General features: G+C 35.4%; 1 protein-coding gene across 6 annotated transcripts in view; it reads right to left on the reverse strand.

Annotated features, from left to right (window-relative positions):
* Positions 1-12538: 12538 nt before the first annotated feature.
* Slc16a7 (solute carrier family 16 member 7) overlaps positions 12539-27128 on the reverse strand; it is a 182983-nt gene continuing 168393 nt past the window's right edge. For all 6 annotated transcript variants that reach the window (XM_077799241.1, XM_026392955.2, XM_026392957.2 and 3 more), the window contains 2 exons: positions 25727-26542; positions 12539-22360 (listed from right to left, as the gene is read on the reverse strand). In XM_077799241.1, the coding sequence (XP_077655367.1) occupies positions 22089-22360; positions 25727-26542 (1088 nt within the window). In that variant the 3' untranslated portion in view covers positions 12539-22088. The remainder of the gene's footprint in view (positions 22361-25726; positions 26543-27128) is intronic.

The following is a 27128-nucleotide window of genomic DNA, read 5'->3' on the forward strand; positions in this document are numbered from 1 at the left end:
GCTTGTTTCCGCGGTCCATATGAGTGATATGATTTTTCCCAACCTTTCACCTTCAGTCTATGTATATCTTTTCCTATCAAATGCGTCTCCTGTAGACAGCATATTGTTGGGTCTTGTTTTTTGATCCATTCTACTAGCCTATGTCTCTTAATTGGTGAGTTTAAGCCATTAACATTTAGGGTTATTATTGAGATATGGTTTGTTCTTCTATCCATATTTGTTTATTGATGTTACTAAACCTGATTTGTTATCCTCTTTGACTACTTTCCCCCCTTTACTGTCCTACCTCCCATTGTTGGTTTTCAATGTTGTTTTCCATTTCCTCTTCCTGTAATGTTTTGCCAAGGATTTTTTGAAGAGATGGTTTTCTAGCTGCGAATTCTTTTAACTTTTGTTTATTGTGGAAGGTTTTAATTTCATCTTCTAACCTGAAGCTTAATTTCGCCGGATACACGATTCTTGGTTGGAGCCCATTGTCTTTCAGTGTTTGAAATATGTTATTCCAGGATCTTCTAGCTTTCAGAGTCTGTGTTGAGAGATCAGCTGTTATCCTGATTGGTTTACCCCTAAATGTAATCTGCTTTCTTTCTCTTGCAGCTTTTAAAATTCTCTCCTTATTCTGTATGTTGGACATCTTCATTATAATGTGTCTAGGTGTGGATCTCTTATGATTTTGCACATTCGGCGTCCTGTAGGCTTCTAGGATTTGGGATTCTGTCTCAATCTTCAATTCTGGGAAGTTTTCTCGTATTATTTCACTGAATAGGCTGTTTATTCCTTTGGAATGGAGCTCTGTGCCTTCCTGTATCCCAATGACTCTTAAATTTGGTCTTTTGATATTGTCCCATAATTCTTGGATGTTCTGCTCATGGTTTCTTAGCAGACTTGCTGAGCTGTCTATGTTCTTTTCCAGTTGAAATACTTTGTCTTCATTGTCTGATGTTCTCTCTTCTAAGTGATCTACTCTGCTGGTAGTATTCTCAATTGAGTTTTTAAGTTGGTTTATTGTTTCCTGCATTTCTAGAATTTCAATTTGTTTGTTTTTTATTACCTCTATCTCCCTGTGAAATTGATCTTTTACTTCCTGGATTTGTTTGTCAATGTGATCTTTCATTGTCTGATTTTGCTGTCTCATGTCTTCCTTGAGACTCCAGATCATCTGAAGCATATATATCCTGAACTCTTTATCTGATATTCCATCTGTTGCAGCTATTACCTCTTCTAAAGTTGAGTTGACCTGCATTGCTTGTGGACCTTTCTTTCCTTGTCTTTTCATACTGCTCGCGTTTCTTTCTGCTTGGTGCAACTGTTGTGTTTTGAAATTTACCCCCTATTTATTTATGTTGCTCTTGTATACTTGAAAAGTCTCCCTTGCAGGTGCGGGCGGCGGCTGTGCCCCTACTCCAATTGGGGTGACGTGTCTACCACGCTGGCGGCTCTCTGGGCCTGTTCCGGGAGTGGAAGGCGGCTCTGCTCTGTCCCTATTCCAATTGGGGTGTCGTGACTACAATGCTGGCAGATCGCTGGGCCTGTTCCGGGCGTGGGCGGTGGGCTTGGCTGGCGGGATTCCACCTAATGGCAGTCCCTAACCTCCCTGCTTGCTAATTAATGGCTTCTCTGAGGCGCCACGCCTTCTGTAGCTGCGGGGCAGGCCGCGCGAATCAGTTGGCCTGGATCTCCGGGGTCCTGCTGCTGGCTGTTTTGATGTTGCAAGCTGTTGGAGAGTGGTGGTGTATTCTTCAGCTTTCCCGGATGGTGTCCACTGACTGCCTGGATGGAGTGTCCGCTGTTTTGATGTTGCACTCTGAAGGAGAGTGGCGGTGTATCCTTCAGCTTTCCCGGATGCTGGCCGCTGACTGCCTCGGTGGAGTGTCCGCTGTGGGGGATGGGACTGTACCGCTTCCTTCCCCTTCTGAGAACCCGTGCTCGGCCCAAGGGTCCGTGTGGGCTTGGCTGGTGGGATTCCACCTAATGGCCTTCCCTAACCTCCCTGCTTGCCAATTAATGGCTTCACTGAGGCGCCACGCCTTCTGTAGCCGCAGGGCAGGCCACGCGAATCAGTTGGCCTGGCTCTCCGGGCCCTGCTGCAGGCTGCTGGGATCCCTGGCACTCTATCACTTTGATTTTTTCTGCTTGCCCCTCCCCCAGCGCTGGCTAGCCAGGTTTCCTTTTGGCTGCTACTGGGAGGAGGGGTTGGAGGTCAGGTGTCTCTGGTTTCCCCCTGGCCTGTATGGAGGCTCAGCTTGATACTCCCTCTCCCGGCAAGCCTAGGAGAGATTTTATGCGAATTCCCGCTGTCTGGGGGGTGAGCTGAATGACACCGACCTGTTTTGATGTGGCACTCTGAAGGAGAGTGGCGGTGTATCCTTCAGCTTTCCCGGATGCTGGCCGCTGACTGCCTCGGCGGGGTGTCCGCTGTGGGGGATGGGACTGTACCGCTTCCTTCCCCTTCTGAGAACCCGTGCTCGGCCCAAGGGTCCGTGTGGGCTTGGCTGGTGGGATTCCACCTAATGGCCTTCCCTAACCTCCCTGCTTGCCAATTAATGGCTTCACTGAGGCGCCACGCCTTCTGTAGCCGCAGGGCAGGCCACGCGAATCAGTTGGCCTGGCTCTCCGGGCCCTGCTGCAGGCTGCTGGGATCCCTGGCACTCTATCACTTTGATTTTTTCTGCTTGCCCCTCCCCCAGCGCTGGCTAGCCAGGTTTCCTTTTGGCTGCTACTGGGAGGAGGGGTTGGAGGTCAGGTGTCTCTGGTTTCCCCCTAGACTGTATGGAGGTTCAGCTTGATACTCCCTCTCCCGGCAAGCCTAGGAGAGATTTTATGCGAATTCCCGCTGTCTGGGGGGTGAGCTGAATGACACCGACCTGTTTTGATGTCGCACTCTGAAGGAGAGTGGCGGTGTATCCTTCAGCTTTCCCGGATGCTGGCCGCTGACTGCCTCGGCGGGGTGTCCGCTGTGGGGGATGGGACTGTACCGCTTCCTTCCCCTTCTGAGAACCCGTGCTCGGCCCAAGGGTCCGTGTGGGCTTGGCTGGTGGGATTCCACCTAATGGCCTTCCCTAACCTCCCTGCTTGCCAATTAATGGCTTCACTGAGGCGCCACGCCTTCTGTAGCCGCAGGGCAGGCCACGCGAATCAGTTGGCCTGGCTCTCCGGGCCCTGCTGCAGGCTGCTGGGATCCCTGGCACTCTATCACTTTGATTTTTTCTGCTTGCCCCTCCCCCAGCGCTGGCTAGCCAGGTTTCCTTTTGGCTGCTACTGGGAGGAGGGGTTGGAGGTCAGGTGTCTCTGGTTTCCCCCTGGCCTGTATGGAGGCTCAGCTTGATACTCCCTCTCCCGGCAAGCCTAGGAGAGATTTTATGCGAATTCCCGCTGTCTGGGGGGTGAGCTGAATGACACCGACCTGTTTTGATGTGGCACTCTGAAGGAGAGTGGCGGTGTATCCTTCAGCTTTCCCGGATGCTGGCCGCTGACTGCCTCGGCGGGGTGTCCGCTGTGGGGGATGGGACTGTACCGCTTCCTTCCCCTTCTGAGAACCCGTGCTCGGCCCAAGGGTCCGTGTGGGCTTGGCTGGTGGGATTCCACCTAATGGCCTTCCCTAACCTCCCTGCTTGCCAATTAATGGCTTCACTGAGGCGCCACGCCTTCTGTAGCCGCAGGGCAGGCCACGCGAATCAGTTGGCCTGGCTCTCCGGGCCCTGCTGCAGGCTGCTGGGATCCCTGGCACTCTATCACTTTGATTTTTTCTGCTTGCCCCTCCCCCAGCGCTGGCTAGCCAGGTTTCCTTTTGGCTGCTACTGGGAGGAGGGGTTGGAGGTCAGGTGTCTCTGGTTTCCCCCTAGACTGTATGGAGGTTCAGCTTGATACTCCCTCTCCCGGCAAGCCTAGGAGAGATTTTATGCGAATTCCCGCTGTCTGGGGGGTGAGCTGAATGACACCGACCTGTTTTGATGTCGCACTCTGAAGGAGAGTGGCGGTGTCCTGAATGTTTTTTCTATTTTGTTGACTACTATAAACTGAGCATTCAGACTATCTTCAGAATTGTAAGCACTCAAATGTATTTGTCAAATGAATAAAGTGCAGTGTTTTGTGGTGTAGGTAGCTTCTCATATACTTTTTCTATTTTTATTCATTTGTTGGTTATACCCTGAGAAATCACGACTTTGTCAATTTGGTCAAATTTGTGCACAGAAAACTTCTTAACACCACATTCAACTCACTCAGCAAGGCCCTGTCCACTACAAAAACAACTCTCTCCCCCTCCTTTTCTCTCACTCGCTCTCAGAGAGTATAAGGAAAGAAAACATTTTTTGGTTCTGATTGAATAGAATTGTAGATGGAAGATTTATGAGCTAGTATAGTGCATGGTGTTTTTATTCTATATTTTCTCCTAAGTGGAATGAATATAGAACACACTGTGGCAGGTATTCAATATTCATGTGACCCTCATACTGTTACTGACTTGTTAGAAATAAATGAAAGGCCCTTTAGCACAGGAAAGATAGAGTCTACTGAAGCCCAAGGGGAAGAATCACCACCTCACCCAGTGTGTCTAGTGGAATGGCATTGGGAGGCCACTGAAATGCACTTCAGGGAAGTCCCTGCTTAAATATTGAAAGGGTCAAGTTCAATTAGCATGGCCTTATGCCCTTCTGCCGGTCATCCTCTTTTCCCCTTTGTCCTACCAGGATGTCAATGTGATGATGGGGTCTAGAGCAGTCTAGTGATAAGCACAGTGAAAGCCAGAGTGCTGAGACCCACAAAGCAGAGCCTGAAAGAACCTTGGAATCTAATGGCAGCACTGTACCCAAGAGAGACTTTGGCAGCTATTTCTGGATTTCATGTTACTTGGAGAGGAGGGAGACAATTATTATGATGAACTACTATGATTGGATTTTTTGGTATTTCTCCCTTCCAAGCACTAACCAGGCCTGACCCTGCTTAACTTCAGAGATGAGACAGGATGGGGCACATGCAGGATGGCTGGCTGTAGTTTCCTGAATTTCTACATGTATTCTTAATTGATGCCATGCTGAATCAGATATATTCATGTGGACAGCTAGTGTTAAAACAATATTACTTATGATATACATCTTGCTTATTTGCAATAATATATTCTTTGAGAAATCCTGTATTTGATAGTAATGACTTCTATTAAAGTAATAATAGGGTATTATAAAACTTCTTCTATAATTTTAATTCATTGAAATGTGTTAATATTTTCATGAGGTAAAATTATATTGAAAAGGGAACATCTTGCAATAGATAATAACAGCAATATACATACCTTATTATAAATGAAGTAGAATTCTAGGTAACTTAAATTTAATATTCCATTCTATTCTCACGACAATATATTAGTTTTTATGAAATCAAATGTAAATTTATGATACTTAATATTTTTCAAGTTCTCTTTGTTGTACATGTATCAAGTGCCCATCAAAGATTCTCTAAATTCCAAATTATAGAATATCCTGTGTATAATAAGGACATGTTCTCTAATAATTAATGTTAATGATTATATTAATTTTATGAAATGTTACATAATTAATTAATCATGATAGGACTGTATCAAGATAGCTTGTTCAGTAGATGAAATTGGCAGAAACTGCGTATCAGTATCTCATTAATATGTACCTTAAATGTAAGCTCATAGTTTTTCAATTATCATGACCTACTATTTTTAGATTCCTGTCAGGGTCATTTCCTTTTTTTACATTCTAAAAATGTAGTTTCAATCCCTAATGGAAAATGAATATTGTGTTAAAAGTTCACTCTTTTATTGTGTTAAGTCACAAGGCCAATTGCTGGCCCCCACAATGGAGAGACCACCAGTAAAGGGAAGGAACCCCAGTGTGTGGGAGCAGAAGCCCACCAGCAGCAACACCACAGTAATGAGCGCCTGGGCAGGGAAACACACTGCAGTTGATGAGCCACTACAGACTCAGTGAGGACAGCTAGCGGAGATGGAAAACTGCAAAGATCCTGGTCATTAAAGGCCCTCACACCTACTTGAGATTTACCTCAGGACGTTACCTGGCCTTAACAGTAAAGTATTCAAGAAAAATTCCTATATGCTGCTTCTGGCAGAAGGAGGACAAAATAAAGCATTTTGAAATATATCAAAGAACTCTGGTTTTTTTTTTTTCTTTTTTTGGTACTAGGGATTGAAGCTTACCCACTGAGACACATCCCCAGGCCTTTTTATATTTTATTTTGAGACAGGGTTTCACTAAGTTGCTTAGGACCTTACTAAGTTACTGAGGTTGGCTTTGGACTAGAGATCCTCCTGCCTCAGCCTCCGGAGCCACAGGGATAACAGGCACATGCCACTCAATTCTTCTTAATAAGTTCTACATTCAGAAGAAATTGATTAACCAGAGCCTAACCTGGTGAGCTTTTAATCAGAGCTTAATTGAACTGAGGGAAGGAAAATTCTCAACTTCAACCCACTCTAGCCAAACTTGTTTCATCTACCAGGGCAGAAAGGATGAGATGTATGTTATAGTTCATGATGCAGAAAGACAAGCTCGCTATAGATTGATCTAATCATAGGGCTTCACCTTCCCCACAACTGACCAACATCTCACTATCAACTCCTTTTGCACAGGACATCGTGTGTGGCAATCAAAGAAAAGTCTAAAATGTGGGGCTGAGTTTGTGGCTCAGTGGTAGAGCACTTGCTTACCATGTTTTGAGACCCTGGGTTTGATCCTCAGCAACACATTAAAAAAAACAAAGATAAATAAATAAAATAAAGGTATTTTTGGTATTTTGTTCTTCTACAACTAATATATATATATTATATATAATACAAAATAATACAATATATATAATATGATATATGCATATATATATATACATATGTATTTATAATATATAATACAAAATGTAATAAAAGTCAAAGGACACAGTTTAAAGTGATAGAGCAAATGCTGAAACTTCTCAGTTACTATAGGCGTGTTGGAATTGGGAAATATAAAACAATTGATATGCTAAGGGCTCTGGTGGATAAAGTAAATCACATGCCAGGACGGGTGGGCAATATAAGCAGAAGAAAGGAAATTCCATGCGAGAATAAAAACAAATGCTAGAGATCAAAGATGCCATAACAAAAATGAAGCGTGTCTTGGATGGGCTCACGGTAGCCAGGAAACCAGGTAGGAGAGACTCTTCGAGCTAGATTATATCTCAATACTAACTTCAAAATCTAAAACGCAATAACGATATGAGAAAAGAAGAGATTGCTTAAAAACTGCATGATAACTACAAAAGTGTAACATATGCATAATGGGAATACCAGAAGGAGAATAAAAGAGAAGAAATATTTGAAATAGTAAAAACTGGAAATTTTCCCAAATTAATGTCAGATACCAAACCAACAGATTGAGAAATCTCCAAGAACAACTAATCAGGATAAAGTCATAAAAAAACTACAATTAGACATATAATTTGCCAACTACAAATTAAAGAAAAATGTGAAAAGAAGCCGTAGATAAAAAAAAAAAAAAACCAAACATACTTATGGATGAACAAAGATAAGAATTGCATCTGACTTCTCCTTCAGAAACCATGCAAGCAAAAGGAGTGGAGTGACATATATAATGTGTTGAGGGAAAAATACCCACCAATTTAGGATTCTGTATTCTGTGAAATTATCCTTCAAAAGTGAGGATAAAATAAAGATGTTCTCAGGCAAGCAAAAACTGAGGGAATTTATTGCCAGAAAGAAATTCCCTTACTTGAAAGAAACATTCAAAGAAAAACAAGGTTTTTTTAGGGAGAAGGAAAATGATATAGATCAGAAACTTGGATCTACAGAAAATATATCTGAAAAAGAATACTGCAGGTAAAATGAACTCTTCCTTTTATTGTCAGTTTACCTAATAGATAATAAACTGTTCAAAATAATAATAGTAACAATGTATTTGATTCTGCTTGCTTATATATACCTGAAATGAACAATAGCAATGATACAAATGATGAGAAGGAGCAATTAGTTGGTTTTTCCCCTTTTTTGCAGAGGTGGGAATCAAACCCAGGGCCTTACACTGTACCACAGCTACATCCTCAGGTTCAGAATTGTTTTGTTTTATAAGATACTCACACATTCCAGAAAAAAAAAAAACTGTTGTTTCTAAACATGGGCTTTGATTGCCAGCCTCTAGGATAACTATTCACTAAAATAAACAAGTACTATTGAAATTGGAAGGAAAGGGATAAAGAAAGCCATAAAAATGCTCAATTTAAATAAACAAATAAAAAAGAATAACAACAGGGGGACAAATAGAAAATAGCAATACATATGATAGATATTAAGATAACTGTATCGACTAAATCAGTTATCACTTTGAATGTCAGTTGTCTAAAATGCACCAATGAAAAGAGATTGCCAGATTTGTTAGCATCACTGAAAATCAGAAATAGATAATACAGGGTCCAGTGTTGTAGCTCAGTGGTAGAGCTCTTGCTTTGCAAGCATGAAGACTGGGTTCGATCCTCAGCACTACATAAAAATAAATAAATAAAATAAAGGTATCATGTCCATCTATAACTAAAAAAAAATTTAAAAAAGAAACAGATAATACAAAAAGTAAAGTACAAATTAATATTTCTCATAAATAGAAATGGAAAAAATCTCCAATGAAAGATGAGGAAATTCAATCTAACAATGCATAAAAATAAATAGACACTGGGACTAATTGGGATTTACCCCAGGAATGCAAGGCAGATTTTACATTGAAGGATCAATTAGTGTAAGCTATCACATCAACAAGCTATAGAAGAAAAATCAAAAGATAACACTGATAGCCAGGCATGGTGGTATATGCCTGTAATCCCAGGGGCTTGGAAGGCTGAGGCAAGAGGATCTCAGGTTCAAAGTCAGCCTCACAACTTTTGGCACTAAGCAACTCAGTGAGACCCTGTCTCTAAATAAAATACAAAATAGGGCTGGGTATGTGGCTTAGTGGTTGAGTGCCTGAGTTCAATCCCTGGTACCCCCCAATGGCGCATGTGTGTGCACACATACACACACACACAACACACACACACTCACACACAAAGATAACACTGATAGATGGAGAAAAAGCATTCAGCAAATCCATCACTCATTCACAATAAAAAAAATCTCAGTAAACTAGCAGTAAAGAACTTCCTTAACTTGATAAAGCATGTCTACAAAAACCCCCTATATTTAAGTCTTTTCAATAATGAGAAACTCAAAATTTGTCACTAAGATCAGAAAAAAGGCAAGGAAGTCCTATTTCACTACCACTTTTCATCATCATGCTGAAAGTCCTAGCTAATACAGTAAGATAAAAGATGAACAAAAAAAGTTGTACACATATTCAGAAGGAAAATAAGACTTTTCATACACAACATGATAATCTATGTAGAAAATCTGAACTACAGTCCTGCACTATTTAATAATAGGGATGTATGCTAATAAATGTGTCATTAGGTGATTTTCTCATTGTGCAAATATCATAGAATGTATACTCACATACTAAGAGAGCCACATAAGTTCTAAGAAATGTATCTCATAGGATCACAATGCTACAGGCCATCTGCCATAGACTGAAACATGCAGTGCATGATTATAACTGATAAAAAACAAACAAAAAAACACCAAAACCTCCTAAAACAAATGTAGCAAATGATTACAGCAAGGTTGTACAATACACAGTTAATAATCTATAGCCCATTCATATTGGGAAAGAACAAGTGGAATTTGAAATTAAAAGCACAATACCATTTACATTAGCACTCCCAAATACTAAATTCTTGGGGATAAACTTATCAAAACATGAGTATAAGATCTATATGAGGAAAACTACAAAACTCTAACGAAAGTAATCAAAGAAGGTGGTGGGGAAGGGGATAGAGTAGATCCGGGGTAGAAGAAGGAGAACAAGAAGAGGGGAGGGACAAAGGGAAAGAGATAGAAATATGGAACAGATTTAACAAAATATCCTGTCATGAATGTGTATATATATATATGTAAAATTACATTTCACCTGTATGTATATGCAGAAAATACAAATAAAATTTAAAATTTTAAATAAAAATAAATAAATAAATAAATGAGCAAAAGGAAGATTAATTGAGAAGAGGGCATGGGAAGAGGGAAGGTAAAGGGGTAATAGGTATTGAATTCAAATTCCTTGCATGTATTATTTGTCAAAATGAACCCAAATATATTGTATCATTATAATTTTCTAATTTAATAAATGGAAGGATATTGAATGTTCATAGATAGTAGATTTAATATTATCTAGATGTCAGATCTTCCCAAAGTCATCTATAGGTTCAATGGAATCATAATCAATATCGCAGCCAGTTAATTAGTGGTCATTCAAAAACTAAATTCTGAAGTTTATATGGACAGGCAGAAGACAAAGAAGAATCAACACAATGTTGAAAGAGAACATATTTGGAGTGCTGACATTACCTGGTTTAAAAATTTATTATGAAACTATAATAATCAAGACAGTGTGGAACTGGCAAAAAATAGACAGATCCATGGAATAGGACAGAAAGCCCTCAAACAGAGCCAGAGTATCTACTGGTCTTTGACAAAATAATTAAGAAGTAGAAGTAGAGAAAGAAATAATCTTCAGTAAATGGTCCTGAGACAACTGGATATTAACATGGAAAAAATATGAATTCCTGCCTTCATATAAATTAACTGAATGTAAAAAGAAAAACTATAAAACTCTTGGGAGATCTAGAGAAAATCTAAATAACCTAGAATTTGGTGATTTTTTTTTTTGTACTGGGGACTGAACCCAGGGCACTCAACCACTGAGCCATATCCCCAGACCTTTTTATATTTTATTTAGAGTTAGGGTCTCAATAAGTTGCCAAGGCTGGCTTTGAACTTGAGATCCTCCTGCCCCAGCCTCCCAAGCCACTGGGATTATAGGCGTATGCGACTGCACCCAGAGATGATTTTTAAATATACCATGAAAGGCACCATTCATGAAATAAAATATTGATAAACTGGACTTCATTAAAAATAAAATTTTTAGCTTTTTGAAAAAAAAAAAAGAAACCACAGACTGGGAGAAAAGAACAGAATCAAAAGTTTACAAAAGACATATCTGATAAAGAACTGATACCTAAAATAAAAAACTAAAAGAAACAAAAACTTAAAACTTATCAAGACAACAAAAAATCCAACTTAAAAATTGACCAAAGACCTTAACTGATACCTCACCAAAGAAAATATGCAGATAATAAATAAACATGTGAGAAGAATTCCCATATCATGCATCATCAGGGAAATGAAAATTAAAATAGAAATATCACCATCTTTATTTGCTGTCCCAAAGTCAGGACACTGACACCACCAAATGCTGATGAAGTTGTAGAGCAATAGGCACTGTGAGTCACTGTTGTTAGGAATGCAAAATGGAACCGACACTTGGTAAGACAATTCGGAGGCTACTTACAAAACTAAATGTGCTCTTACCATATGACCCAACACGTGCATAAAATTTGCACAAGAATGTTTACAACAGTTTTATTCATAATTGTCACATATTGGAAGCAACTAACATGTCTTTCAGTAGGTGAATAAATTGGTACATTTAGACCATTTGGGCAATAAATATTTTTCAGTGCTAAAAAATTCTAACTATATAACATTCTGGAAAAGACAAAAATATGGAGATGGTAAAATAACTAATGGTTGCTGGGGTTTAAGGCATAAATAGGTAGAGCACAGAGGATTTATAGGGCAGTAAAACTACTCTGAATGATACTCTTATGATGATTGCAAAATAAACATTTGCTTAAAACATTAGAAAGCTCAACACCAACAGTGAACCCTAATGTAAACCTTATACACTTCAGGTGAAAATGACGTGTCAATGGAGGTTTGTTTAATGTACCATTCTGTTCAGTGTAGGTAGTGGTAGCTATGCATATGTGAGGCAGGTAGTTAACGGGAAATCCTGTACTTTCCTCTCAATTTTGCCCTGAACCTAAAAGTGTTCTAAAAATAGTTCATTTTGGGCTGGGGATGTGGCTCAAGTGGTAGTGCACTCGCCTGGCATGCATGGAGCACTGGGTTCGATCCTCAGCACCATATAAAAATAAAATAAAGATGTTGTGTCCACCGAAAACTAAAAAATAAATGTTAAAAAATTCTCTCTCATTTTTTTTTAAAGTTCATTTAAAAAGCAAGTAAAGGGAAAGACAGTGAGATAGGAAGGGCACAATGGTAATTCTGTGATGTGGGTAGTGTTCTCTTTTGACCTGTATGTTTATTCTGTGTAAATCACATGTGTATATACTCATGAAGAACAAACCATACACATTCATTTCAGCCAGAATAAATTGGTTGTATTTTTCACTCCTCTGACTTCCATTGACATTTATCAGTTACATACATTCAGACAAAAGGAGAAGTGCTCCTACATGTGGGCTTGTGTTGGACATTATATTTTGATTAATGTAGAGTGTAGCACAGCATTTCATGGACCTTAAGAAAACGCAATATAGATTGTATTTAAAAAATTTAACACGTAAATTTATTTGTCATCTTAATTTTAATTTTAATAAGCGATACAGTTTTTTCTTATACATCATAGAAATATATATGCATGTACTTTCTAAGAAACAGCACAGGCTTGCAATACAAATTAGTGAGCAGTAAGAAATAATAACTACAATACAATAATAATAGAGTACAAAGGAACACAGATAGTTCTAAATTGCATAATTCAGACAAAAAGGATATTCTAATTTTATTGCACTCTTCCCCACTTACCCCCAAGAAAGCATAAATAAAGCTTAGCAGACAGGAGCACTTATGATCAAGGTCAATGTTGGAAACAAGTAGCACCTTTAGTCATTAAAATGATTGTCAACAACTCTAGGAAGCCTAAAGAGCAATTCTGATTTTGTAAAGAAAATAAAACTAGTTGATATGTACCATAAAGTTTTGCTGCTGCATATTTCAGCATTTGCATAGAATGTTTGAGAAAATAAAAAATGAATTTGATACAGAACATTCATTTTAAGTAAATAAAATGTTACAGGTGTTTCTGTGTCTTATTTTTCATATTAGAGAAGTCTTATAATATATATTTCAAGCTGCATCAAAGAATACTGTAGTATCTTTTAATTATCTAGATCCATCATGTTATTTCAATAAGATTACTCTATGCCTGGCACTTTGCTAGGCATTAAAGTTGTTGTCATTCTAACTAAGATGACATCCTTATCCACAAGGAGCTCACAGTCTAGTAAGAAAGAGATGAATTGGAAAATATACTCAAAACTTCGGGTAAAACATGTATTCCCACAGAGGAATTTGACAATTTGGTTTTAAATTTATTGTGTAGTAAGACCTAGAAACTACAGCAGATATTTCTCTAACACATTATTCCCATGTAACACTGTAAATCAACTGAAATTCAAGTGGTTAATGATGCAGTATTAAACAAATCTGCTTTAAAAGCAAGCAGGAACAATTAATTGATGAACAACAGAATAAACTCATTTAAATAAATCTACATAAAATTTAGCTAAAACAAAAATATGTTCTTATATGAAAATGCCATTTTTTTCTCATTTTTTGTTAACTTCTTACATATGTCTTATTTGCTAGGTTTACAACTATTACAGACACAAAAAATTTCAAAAGAAAATTCCATAAATAAATAAATCTATCGAGATCAAATCACAATCACTTTAAGTACATTCATCTGTAAGAAGGCAAAAGGAAGATGGTCTACCTTATATTTTTAAACATTGACAGGAAAATATTTAAATTAATTATTTTATATTTTATTAATTTTTAAAAGAAATGAAATAGGACAATCAAAATTCACATCATATAAAAACAACTAATTGAATCCTCTTATGTGTCAAGCAAAACTACTCTTTATTTTATATCAGAGTAACTAACCACAGTCAATAGGCCATGTGGCAACTTGTTCAGCAGTCATTAAAATACTATAGAACAAAGAAATTTCATTATATTTTTTTAACTTAAAAGTCATAAAATTACAACACAAGATATAATTTATATTTTAAAAACACTTGCACAGATTAAGCCTTAAATCCAATCTCTTAAAGAATTCTTGAAAAGGTAGCTGGGTGTGGCTATGGCTAAGGAATGTCTTACATATGTGTATTTTAATATTAGTAACACGCTATGTATAACTTTTATTTCAAAAATCTTACTTTTCCTAAAATTCCTGGGGCTCAGGAGACTGAGACAGGAGGATCAAGAGTTCAAAGCCAGCCTCAGCAAAAGCAAGGTGCTAAGCAACTCAGTGAGACCCTGTGTCTAAATTAAAAAAAAAAAAAATACAAAATAGGCTGGGGATATGGCTCAGTGGTTGAGTGCCCCTGAGTTCAATTCCCAATACCCCCCCCCAAAAAAAAAATCTTGATTTTTAATATTTGCTCCAGTTTAATACTGGGATGAGAAAGGAGTATTTGTTGAAAGAATGTAAACTATTAAATAAAATTTTTCAAAAATTTCTTAAAAATGGGAAATTATTCAATCTAGGAAATATTTAATTAAAATTATTTTAACATATTTGGGAGGAAATACTTTATATGAAAACTTCAAATCACATGCCAATTTTATTAAATATTTCAAAAGACTATGCTCATTCATCTCCCACATAGGAATTACTATACCAACAGACTGTGACGGAAATATGACATCATTTTTGTCCTGATTACAAATGAAGGTGCCTTATATTTATTACATGCACACATTGAAACTACTGAGACTGCCTCCTATCACAATGGCAATGGAAACAGTAAAGGAATGTTAATTTGGCTGAATCTAATTGAACACATCACTGACTGCAGATGTGTTTAGGGACAAACAATGAATTGAGCAAACAAATATTAAGCACTGATTATTGTTTTTACGTTTTTTCTGGAACAAAGCTCTAAAAAGCCACCAGTCTTCCTCCAAGAATCCTTTAAAAATAATTTGATTATTTTTGTTGTTCTTGTTATTTTCTGAGGGCATATGAAACAGAGATAATTTAGAAAGAGTATCTATCTATCTAGGTATGATGGAGGTAGATGGTATTTCCAGCACAAAAGAAGCTCTAGTTATACTGTTTCCAAACATTTGTTGTGCATTTTAGTATTGGTAATTAGGTGAGATTACCATTTCAAAACCAATATTTTTGGGGGATAGACCATATTCTAATTATTTTCTTAACATATCTTCAGGTTCTTAGGTTAAGATTGTAGGCATGATCTCCTCAAGTAATACAATGACAATAATTTCTGGCATGTAATTTAATAATTCACAAACTTTTATTTTCTATATTCTGGAATTTTAATTTAGGGAACAAATGCATGAATGCTACTTTTAAAATATAAATGTAAGCAAAAAAAATAATTACTGGAATACTGAAATATTATTTCTATTAGCATAATATTGGTATTTTAAATTACTTTGATATTATTATAACAACATGTATTGTGTAAAATCATTCATCCCAGTAGATGTTACTTCTGATTATCCAGAATTATCTACTATTGCAATCAGCAAATATTTTCAAATTAAGTTTGGAAACATGATTTTACAAAGTATGATTGGAGAAAATATCCATATGGAATATAAAGAATTTATCAAGTGTGTTTCTAGGAAAATATTTTATTCACTCTATAAAAGTCATCAGTTCAAACAGAATGGCTTACATAGTGCAATACAGAGAAAATGTCTTTGGAGTCAAAGGACCTGGGTTCCATCTCCAATCCTGCATTAATTCAGAGGATTGGTGTATATTTAGGCAAAGCCCTTAATCTGCTATGGTCTAGTACTGTTAAAATGTGGATGTCTAACAAAATTAGTTTGGAAAGTTGAGAAGATGTAACAAATTAATTGAGTACATCTTTCGGTATATAAATATGTTAAAACAAAATACAATACAAATCAAAATACAATTATATCTAATGTTTGGAAAATAAATATTTCAGTTCACATGTCTTATTTTACTAAATCCAGAAATTCATACTTTAACTAGAAATAATAGGTCTTAGAAAAATAAAGTCCATGAATAACATGTCAGATATTGGTGGTGTATGTTAATGAACAAAATATATAAATTAATTGGGTCTAACTAAAAAAAAACTTGTTATAGATACATATGAAAGTAAAAAAAGGAAACAAAAATAAAACACAATAGAAGTCTGAATAAAAATAATGTTTTAAAATTCTACCCAGAAACTCATGAGATGAAAATCCCATCCTTTTCTTTTTCTGAGCAGAACATTTTACCAACTTATGATGCCTTATTAGAGTGGTCAGTACCAGTGTTTTCATACAGAGTTTTTCTAGCTTATTTTGTTACCTTTGAATTAAAAACAAAGAAACAAAAGAACTGTTTTATCATGTGAAAAAAAATATTTGCTGCAATGTTAATAAATTTATGATCAGTGAATGCTGGCTTACCTAGTTATTCCTGAGCATGGCTCATCTCATTAAGAAGTACAGATAAAGATAGAAAAACATAAAGATCAGGGAAATGATGGGTGTATAACCAAATCCACCAAAGAAACAAAATTCCATAGCAAAACTGTCTATGATTAAGTAAAAAGGTTAAAGAAAGTTATCTCAACATTTAAAAAAAAAGGAAAATAATTAGAGTAAAAGGGAGAGAAAAGATAGAGCAGCAAGGGGTTGGAATGGAGAAGTAATTTGGTCTAAGAATTTCCATACACCACTAAAATCAATGTTAATTTTGCTCTTAAGGTAGACATTTAAAAATTATCATTCATAAAATAACTATAGCAATTCCTATGTAATCTGTCCCTCCCTACATGAACTGAGGGAAAAGCATTTGGAGAGAGAAGACCAAAATCACATAGCAGAAATTTGTAATGAGCTCAAATCTACAGCATAAGAACAATTGATAACACAGAACAGAAAATCAAAACTATAAAAATCAGAACTATAAAAAATGACGTGAAATCAGAAAATTACTCATTTTAATTGCATCAACAAAAATGAACATGATTTCAATAACACAGACATTATAGTTAAATACTGATATTTGGGCTTCTGAGCTTTTCAGTGGATTCACAAACATGATCATGCATATGGATATGCAGAGGTCAAAAATCTTAAAAGAAAAAAGGTGAGATGAGAAAGTCAAGATTTTAATTTTAGTTTTTCATATCCATAATTTTAATGTTTGGTTTTATAAACTACTATGGTAAGAAATTTACTTGATATGTTCTATCAGTGATACTACTGCATTGCCAAAGCCTATAGGTTGATATATACAGCAATGCTGTGATGGTCAGCTTTGTTTCTAAAAGTGTCAGGCACTTCAAGAAAGACAGAAACATTCATGATAATAAGTGCCAAGGATAGGAAGACTTTTTTTTTTTAAAGATTCTTTAAAATCACATTCAATTATATATTTATTGTGCGTAAGGAAAACTATACTAATAAAACATTTAGAACATAAGCTTATTCACTGTCCAGGAAACCTCATATCTATAGTCACAGGAGTTCCCTTATTTGGAAAGATAAGTATATACAGTTGGCGTCAGGACAACTATTTTCCAAATCACAAATAGATAGGACCGGATTCATCATGAGGTCATAAAGAAAGCAGTGCATTAGAAGTGCATCCCTCAATAGAGGTAGGAGAAACACATTCTCAGGATTTCAAGAGTCCAGAGGGAGAAGATGAAGCAACAATGATAAGAAATGAATGATGATATAGATGTTCAGAGAAACCTGAAAAGTAATATGTTCAGGGGAAGCAGTATTAAACAATGAAAAGAAATACATATTATAAGGATAAATCAAATACTCTGAATCTCTTAACTCCTTTTATGGCAGCTTTGGATAATCCTATAAATGGGGATAATCACTAAAATTCTAAATATACTGTTTTATTATAGTAAGTAGTTTTCACTTTTTACATTATAATAAATAGCAACCAGTATAGGAATTCCTTATCCACAGTAAATATCATTCTCCTTCTAAATCCAACTTCAGGAAAAATATATTATGCCTGAGTCATATAAATACGCTGCTATTTTCATGAGAAAAAAAGTCACTTTAAAATAATTATGGCTACTACATAATTATCACCATTACTTGGGATAATTTTCATTGTCTAAAAAAAGCAAGCAATTTGAAATAATATTCAGTTTATAGCAAACATATTCTCTAATAAACATTGAATAAATAATACAAATTTCAGTAAAATCTAATTTGTTTACCATATAATGTTTACATTTTTGTATCTATATTTTATCTACTTTTGCCTCTGTAGTTTCTATTTGGAAGCAACATGGTAGTGAATACCCCAGGGAGGGGCTCTTTTCTGCTTTTAGGTAAACCTGAGTTTAAATTTTGATTTGGTCACATACTACTTTTTAACTTTGGGGGCTTTTCTGAGATTCTTTTTATGTCTGTTTTTGTTTCCACTCATTAATTATATCAAGTTAATTACTTCTACCATGGCTTTGGTTTGAATATTAAAAGGCATTATATAAGCAAAATATATGATACATAAATATTAGTTTCCTTCTCACTTTGTATTCTTTCTCCCTAATTAAATTGAGTCTTACATTTATTATTTTATTTTAATTTTATTAAAAGTCTGAAATATTCTACACAATAAGATTAAAAAAAGATTTTCGATGAAAAAAGTTTTAACTAATTAATCAAGGTTATAGCATCTATATAAAAAATATTTATATGGTGTCTTTTCCTCTTTTAAATACCCTTGTCATTTTATAGGCAGAAAATGATGTGTATAAAATGCCAGGATTTTAAAATGCACGTTTAGACCTATCAAACCTAAGTGTTTCACTTATTTTCTGGTGTCCAGGTGAAGCCTGTGGGCCCATGAACTAATTTAGTTGGAATTTGGTACCAAACAAGTGAAATCAATGAGTCATATGAATTAATACGGAGAAAAAAATCAGGTCTTCCCATGTGAAATATACTATAACCTGGCCCCTTCTTTTTTAAGTTGACCTAAAAAGGATTAGGAAAGAGGATGTGGACAGGTCAGGACAAGTCCATACCCGATGATCTGTCAGAAAATGTGAAGAAATATTTAAGGGTAAATATTGAAATATAAGGGATGCTAAGTTAACACAAATGGCAAAATAGACAGTGATCATAAATTATTTTGGTACACTGGTTTATGACAATCCTCCTATAAATTCCATGGTGGGCAACAGAGTCTAGTAGGAACTTTAGCAGTAATTGACTTTGCTTCATATCTTGAACATCTAAACTCTATTGTTACTTAGGCAAAGAAATATGTTCAGCACTAATTTTTCAGACACAGAGGCTAAATATATTTACTCCTCCACTTATGTGACTATGCAATAAATGAAAGTTCTGGGCCAATATTCTTTGCTCAGTCTTTGATTCTGCAATTATTCTTCCAATGATTGGAGGTGAGGTAATAAAAGTGAACAAGTAGAATGACTTATAATCCAGTATGTTTTTATATCATGTTTCATGTGTGTTCTGGACTAATTTTGCGGGGTAATATGCATGTATTTTTATGACTTCATGCTGTGCACTCTCAGGCATGACTCTATATATGACATCATACTTTGAATCTGCAAATTTTCTTCCTTTTTTTTCCTAAAAAAATAATATAATCAATGTTAAAAATGAAGAGATAATGGAAGGCAACCAAAGAGCAGCAAAGCAAGTATAAATTGGTTTGACTTGACTCTTCAGTTGGCAAATAAACCTCTTCCCACGGAGAAGGCAGTGGAATGCACCCCACAGAAAGTCTCTACTAGCCCGTGATAAGGATATGGTTTTAAGAACCAAAACTCCAAGATCATTACTTTGTTAATTATTCCTTCCTGGGGTCTGATACCTGTATTAGTTTAGATGTGTATTTTCAGAGAATGCAAGGTATTTTTACAGAAGTGTTTATAACTGGACAAATACTACACAGCAACCATGTTGCATTTCATAGGATGAGTTAGAATTGAATACAAAAGCACTAATAATATAAAACTAGTTAATTTGAGAATCAAGATTGAGTGAAACTAATGAAAAACAGCCATATAATGTCACATTTTTCTTCATTTATTTATCTATGATCTTGGCACATCTTGTTTTATTCAATATTTGAAAAATATAAACACCCTATCATATGCAAAAAAGCAAATCTGAAATGAAAAAAAAATTTTATATCACTCCCTAAATATGAGCCACATGCTTAAAGAGTGCAAAAAATTTTAAAAATCAAATCTTTAATGTGAACTCTTACAAAAGCATGGTGTCCAGGTACAGTCTCATTAGAAATAAGAATAGCACCTGCCTCTACTGCAATAAAAAAAAAAAAAGAAAGAAAAAGAAAAACAAAGTTTTTTGGACATATGAAGGGTGACATCACTTCCATAATAATATTATAAATGCTTTTTATTAATCAGAATATTAATCTTTAGATTTGTAGGTGTAAATATTTATCATTTTAGCTATTATATTTTTAGTTCTGAAAGCACAGAACTATCAAATGTGCCTGTATTAAAGAGAAATTTAGACTCTCAGATGTTTTCACACAGGAAAATGACAAACTGCTGAGTTAACCTGGGCTGCAATCTGCCAAGGTTCTTGCCATCATGTTATTAACCATACTCACAATTCCAAGCCACACAGTCTATACTTCTAGGACTTTTTTTTTTTTTTTGAAATTGTTTCCTGCTTATAGTCACAGGCAGCATAGTGTAATAAGTAAGAGGATAAAATTTTCAAGCGCTACCATTCCTATGGCCATTTTCAGTGGCTGAGGAAAAGACCTGTTGGTGCTTTGGTCTTGCTTTTATTTATTTATTTATTTATTTTTGTTTGTTTGTTTTGGAAGAGGGAGGAAATTTAGAAGGGAGTTTAGAAGGCTCAATAAAATGACCTCACAATCTTAGTTAGCTATACTACATGGATCGCACATAACAGGAACCTTAGATCACTGCTAAGGATTGGAAAAAATTAGGATTCGGTGTGTTTATGAACTTATCAGCTAGGATTCAGATTCGTTCTTCTTTGATATTTCAGTATGATGATGAAACTAAATCGAGGCCTAGTTAAAAGAAATCCCAGGTTCTTAATTTGTGGATTAAAAACTAAAATCCTGTTAAGATTAATGGATGTAGCTCATTGCTGGTTGTCATTCAGATCTTTAGTTTGACTTACATATTAAGTAAGAATTCTGAAAATTATTTGAGGGCTCTATTCTCTAGCACCAGGCACTAGTGAAACCCCGTCAAAGAAATCCTGGGTGTGGATTAATCAAGTCTAAGAATGCGAAAAAGTAATGGTATAAAATGGAGTCTTTCTTTTTTTCTCAGACTTATTTTATACACAGAAGTGCTTTTTTAAATAGCAGCCACTTACATTTCTGAATTAAGACCACCCTCCTTTTCATCTATGTGCCTATCTTTAAAATCCACATTGTAAAACAGTATGCAAATATACATTCTTTTTGTTTCCATGGACTTTTTTTTTTACTTTAAAAAATGAACAAGTGACTACGATAATATCCTTTTCAAATTTATTTATTTTCTTTTGTTCTCCATATACTCTGTGTTCATGTGGGTATGTACATGAGTGTATATGTTTATGTACCTGTGTGTATTTGTGTGCGTCTCTCTGTGTGTGAGTATGTATGAGGAGAAAAATATTTTTTCCTCTATTTTAAACTTTAATATCAAATAAAAAATGAAATGTGAAGAGAAGAGGGCTTTTGTATGGGATTCTCTTTTTAAGTAATTATATCAGGGTTTGAGATTTAGATCTCATTCTATAATGGACACTAGAAGTCCCTGCCTGGAAGACTTTAAAATTTGTATTTCAACCACCACATTCTGAGTTGAGCATGGAAATAAACTCGTTGCATGGATTCTTTGTATGCATAACCTCAAAATTTAACTATCCAAACAAATTTTTAGGAACTAGTTTACAATTTGCCATCCAGTAAAATCTCATTTCCATTCTTATCTGTGGCTGCTTGTTTCAACTAAAAACCTTTTCAATATTTTGCAAAACAGAAGCAAACTTCTAAGTAAATTCATGAATACTGAAATCAGAGGTGTGATTCTTGTTAAATATTAGTTTCTCTTTCTGAGGGCGCACTCTCTCCTTTTGGCATTTTGACAGTAACTTCATCCTGTTTAGCATTGCTCAAGGGTTCCGATTCTCTGAACTCCTCTGTGTTCATTTGCTTCTTCATTGCCTCTTCCTTCTTCCTTTCCTTTGCAAGCAATCTATAGTTTATAGCATTACCAATGAGCAGCCATATACTTGAGGCTACCACAATAGCCCCACTGGCTAAGTACATGTATTTATAATCTCCAGTTATATCCACCAATTTACCTAAGAGACAAAGAACATCTTTTAGGATGACATATAAAAACAGTTATTAAATGATAAAAAATTTCAAAGAAACTCTCCTCTAGACAAATTACACACCTCTTATTTAAATTAATGTTAAACAAGACTTTAACAAAGAAAAAACATTCTAGGTTATGATGTCTATATAAGCTTAATAAAAGTATGTACATAAATTTAGAGCATTATAATAGTAGGGCATTAAATTTATTAAAAATTATTCCTTCCAATAAAAATATACAACTAAGACAAATTAGGTATATATGTGTTTGTGTACTGATAACTACCAGAAAAAAAATATATTTTTTAACTCATTCCTGTAAGTAAGGATATATTTATCTATTTACTTATAGCATGCCCATCAAGATTGTGTCATTTTCCCATGCTTCATTTTCTCTTCAATAAAGGGGAAAAAATGCAGTCTTTAGGACAGACACAAAGATTTTCACACTATTTTTGACAGGGCTTTAAACTTACTAAATGGCTCCCTATCTCCATCTCTAGGCTAAGAACTTGATCTATCATATCTCATTATGAAGCAATCTGGTTACATGGCTAGTATGTGGCAGAATTTGGACTCTGAGGTCCGTTGAATTTCATATTCATAACAACTCTACAATATGGTTTCACGTAAACTCTTATTCAAGTGTTATATCACTTTTTAGTCTAATTACAGTTTTTTTTTTTTTTGCTTGTTTGTTTGTTTTTACTTTATCCAAGTCTGCAGTATCAATGCCAAACTAATCAGGAAGAAACCATTAGTTCAATTTGATTATTGAGATCCTTGAAGAACTAGGCTGGTACCACATAAGCTGAAGCCTTATTGACTTAAAAATCCTTCAGCTTGTAATTAGTTTTCCTCTTGTTCATGAAGGCATTTAATTCTTAATAATTACTAACAGCAAATTCAGTGTGTACAAAGCTATATTACTTATCACATGCATTCCAAGTGATTCCAATATAGACCCTTGAAGTCAGCCTATTTAGCAAGAGTTTCTAGCATTCTAACTAAAAAAGTAGTCAAAGGTTCAATTTTTAATTTAGGTACTTGTAATATTTACCTATTTGAATAAAATTCTGGTTTAAACAGGTAGATGTTAGAATGAGCTCATTTGAGTAAGCCCAAAATATATGTATATATAACAAAAATGTTATATATGTATATATAACTTTTGTTTTCCTTTCTAATTTTAGTCAAATATTTCTGTCTGTGTGATAGTCAATATAAATATGAAAACATAAGATCCATGGCCTCATTAGTTAATAATTGTACTTTCTAAGTGTTTTGGGAAATTTTCAGCATCAGGAAACCAGATATGATTTCCAGAGCTAAAGCTTCAGTTTTTAATGAGTATAAAACTTAAAGATCAGTCTGAAAAAAATCAATAGAAATAAAACCCACACACTCCCTACCTCTCATTGGTCTACTACCAGGGCTAATAGCAGCAGCAGCAGCAAGTATGTCAGAAAAAAATCACCGAAATATTCAAAAATATTTACTATGTGATTACTATGTGCCAGACATTTTCAGTAGTAATCAAATACTAAAAAGGATACTCCTGCCTGAGGGTCAAGGAGTATTACAAGGCAGAAATAGTATTAAAAAATGGATATCTATGCTACAGTCTGAAAGCTTCAACAATGAGTTCCAGATCTATTACGTCAAATCGGCACCAAATGACATGATGATTTGCCAATATTAATGCAACAGGCACTCAGAGTAACTGAAACTGCCTTAAAATATATTGATGCAGGTTCTCAGTATGTGCAGAAGTGGCAAAATCATATCACTTTTTAAAAAATTCTTAGAGCCAATCTACTATGTCTTTGATTAGACTTAATTTTTTTCATATCACCATGCATGGTGATGTATAATTTTTTTCTCTTTTGATAGTTAGAATTTGTTGCTAATGCATAAACTTTAAAATTCATTTGGTCAAATCAATTTCATATGAAAAGATAGTCCAATTGTGCTTTGTTTTGTAAGAAAATCAGGTGGCTGATAAATAACAAGACCTAATGGCTTTCACTGTTTTTCAACAATTGTTTGGATATGGTGTTATATCAATACTGAGAAACATATCACCTAAAATCTGCCCTAAATACTAGAGGATAGGAAAAACCAACAATTACACCACCAAGATCTTACAGCCAGCTCTAAGGCCCTCCTAACCAAGTGAAAAAGTGAAAGACAAAAGTCAATGAGGGCATTAAGAGTAACATTTTTGACATGAATGTCTCCATTTTTAAACGGTTCTTTGATGACACACAGAAAGCAGTTTAACAACTGACTAAATACATGGGGAAATTTGCATTTAACCTGACTGTGCACTAGGGGGCAGGCCAAGAATCTAAGCTTAACAGTGACCAAAATAACATACAGTAGTTGCTGGAAAAGTCTGTCCCACAGAAAATAATTTAATATTAACAACATTTAAAATCTAAGACTAGAGAAGTCTTGATGTCAGAATGTAATTATGCATGTGTCTTTACCATGGGTTCAGAAGCATTATTCAATCTAAATATAATTTCCTTTCAAAAGTACTCTTAACTGTATTTCAAAAGGAAGCCATAAAATACTGACAAGGAAGTCCAACAAAAATCTAACACTTCTGTGATGACTATTTTACCTTTCTTTGTTTCTTTTTTTTTTTTTTTAAATATTAGACCAACTTCTCAATTTTGTTGGTGGTACACTAAACTTGCATTACTTTCTTTATTGAGTTAATTTAGCATAGACACTTTTATAGACATCTTTAAAAATATTTCAAATCTTAAAATATAAAGGTAATCCTTATCAATTGTAAATACACAACATAAACTATCTAGTCAAAAGAACAACTTTCAGTGGATTTTTCTTTATCCCTGTATTATATGTTAGTGATATAAAGGTATGGCTTCCGTGGCAGTTAGTTACAAATAAATATAACTAACAGAATAAAAAACAAATTCTGAAATTTTCAGGACACGATTTTACATTGTGAACCCATTCTTATATAAGCAGAACAGAAATCTGTTCAGTAATGTTAAAGTCACATTTTTTTTTTTTATATATTCCTAAAAGCACAAAATAACAACTAATCGGGATAGAAGTCCTGAAAATCATGCAACTAATTACCAATCTAACTTAAGTTCTCAAATTCATAGGTCCAGGTTCTGAAACAGAGTCAGGTATAAAATCAACTAATTATGAAATTTTAAAATGCGTAATAAAATATGAAAATTAATCCCCCTACAGTCTTTTTTCGGCCATTAGCATTATTTAAAGCACATTATTTACTGTAAAGAACTTCTCAGCTAATGAATACCTGCATAATTCATTTTGCTCTCCTTGATGAGAAATATTCTTACCAGCAATAGGAGGGCCAAGAAGAACGGGACCACACTCTACCACGGTGACGAGTCCCACTGCACTGGAAAACCTTGGAGCTCCAACAAGGTCCATGAGAGTTTCAAAGAGGACGCTGCTAACACTCCCAAATCCATAGCCAAAAAATACAGCATATACCACCAGGCTCGTGTAGCTCTGTGCCAGGGGGCACAAGAGATGACAGATTCCAGTAAACATGACCGCAAAACTGAAGAAGTACTGGATTCGGGGACGGATAAGTTTGGAGTTTGCAATTAATCCTCCACAAGGCCTGGCAAACATATCAACAAAAGCCATAACAGACAACAAGAAAGCTGCGGAATACTCATCTATTCCCCTGTCTTTAGCATACGGAGCCAGGAAGATGATAGGGGCAAAAAACCCCAGAAACATGATGACGTTTCCAGAGAGATAGATCAGAAATCCTCTATGCTTAAAAAGGGAGAAATCTAAATACTTGTTAATTTTGTTCCATGTCGATTTCTTCTGTTGGATTTTCTTCGATTCTGTATCTTCTGCTCTTATGCTAATCTTATTTTTCGACTGAGTAGTTTGTTTGGGGCCAAGGGGTCTCATGAGGGCCCCAGCCACGCAGGCATTCAAAAATATACCTCCTAAAATCAAGAAGCTTCCTTTCCAGCCGTAACTATTAAAAAGGAACTGATTGAAAGGGGCCAATGTACTTAAGAAAACAGGACTCCCTGCCATGGCCAATCCATTCGCTATGGGTCGTTTCTTATAGAAGTACTTGCCAATTATTGTTAAGGCTGGTTGCAGGTTGAAGGCTAAACCTAAACCTAAAAAGAACAAGACAAAAGAGGAAAAAAGAAAACACAAACATATTACACCACTCACATAAGAAATTATTTTCGGAAGGCACATTCAAGTGGGGAAAAGTGAACGAAAAATGCAGCAGCAGGTAGTAATTTTTGAGGATTATAAGCATAAATGTAATTGTACACATCTAAAAATGTTGTCATAACTGGACACTTCATATGATGTTTTAAAGCACAGATATAAAACCAAGAACTTCCACCTATGTATGAAAAATCACAGGCTAGGTGTAAAGGAGGACAGAATTTAGATCTTATTAAAAAATCACTTAATTCCACAGATAATTTAACATTTCCTCTTAATATACATTTATTTGCAAATACATAGATTTCTTCTGTGTGGACAAGAGTGAATTTAAAAATGGAAAGACTTTGTCTTTTCAGAGTTGAAGAAATGTGGACAGACTAAAATGCTCATAATTTGTAAAAATTTTGTATTACCCCAGAGGCATTTCTTTGAATACTATGCAAATAATAAAAAAGAGTAATACATTTAAGTGATTAATCTCATTATTCACATCCCTCACATTCCAAATTTAATGTATGTAGA

This window comes from Urocitellus parryii, chromosome 5 (genome assembly GCF_045843805.1).
Source record: "Urocitellus parryii isolate mUroPar1 chromosome 5, mUroPar1.hap1, whole genome shotgun sequence".
In the NCBI taxonomy this organism is placed as follows: Eukaryota; Metazoa; Chordata; class Mammalia; order Rodentia; family Sciuridae; genus Urocitellus; species Urocitellus parryii.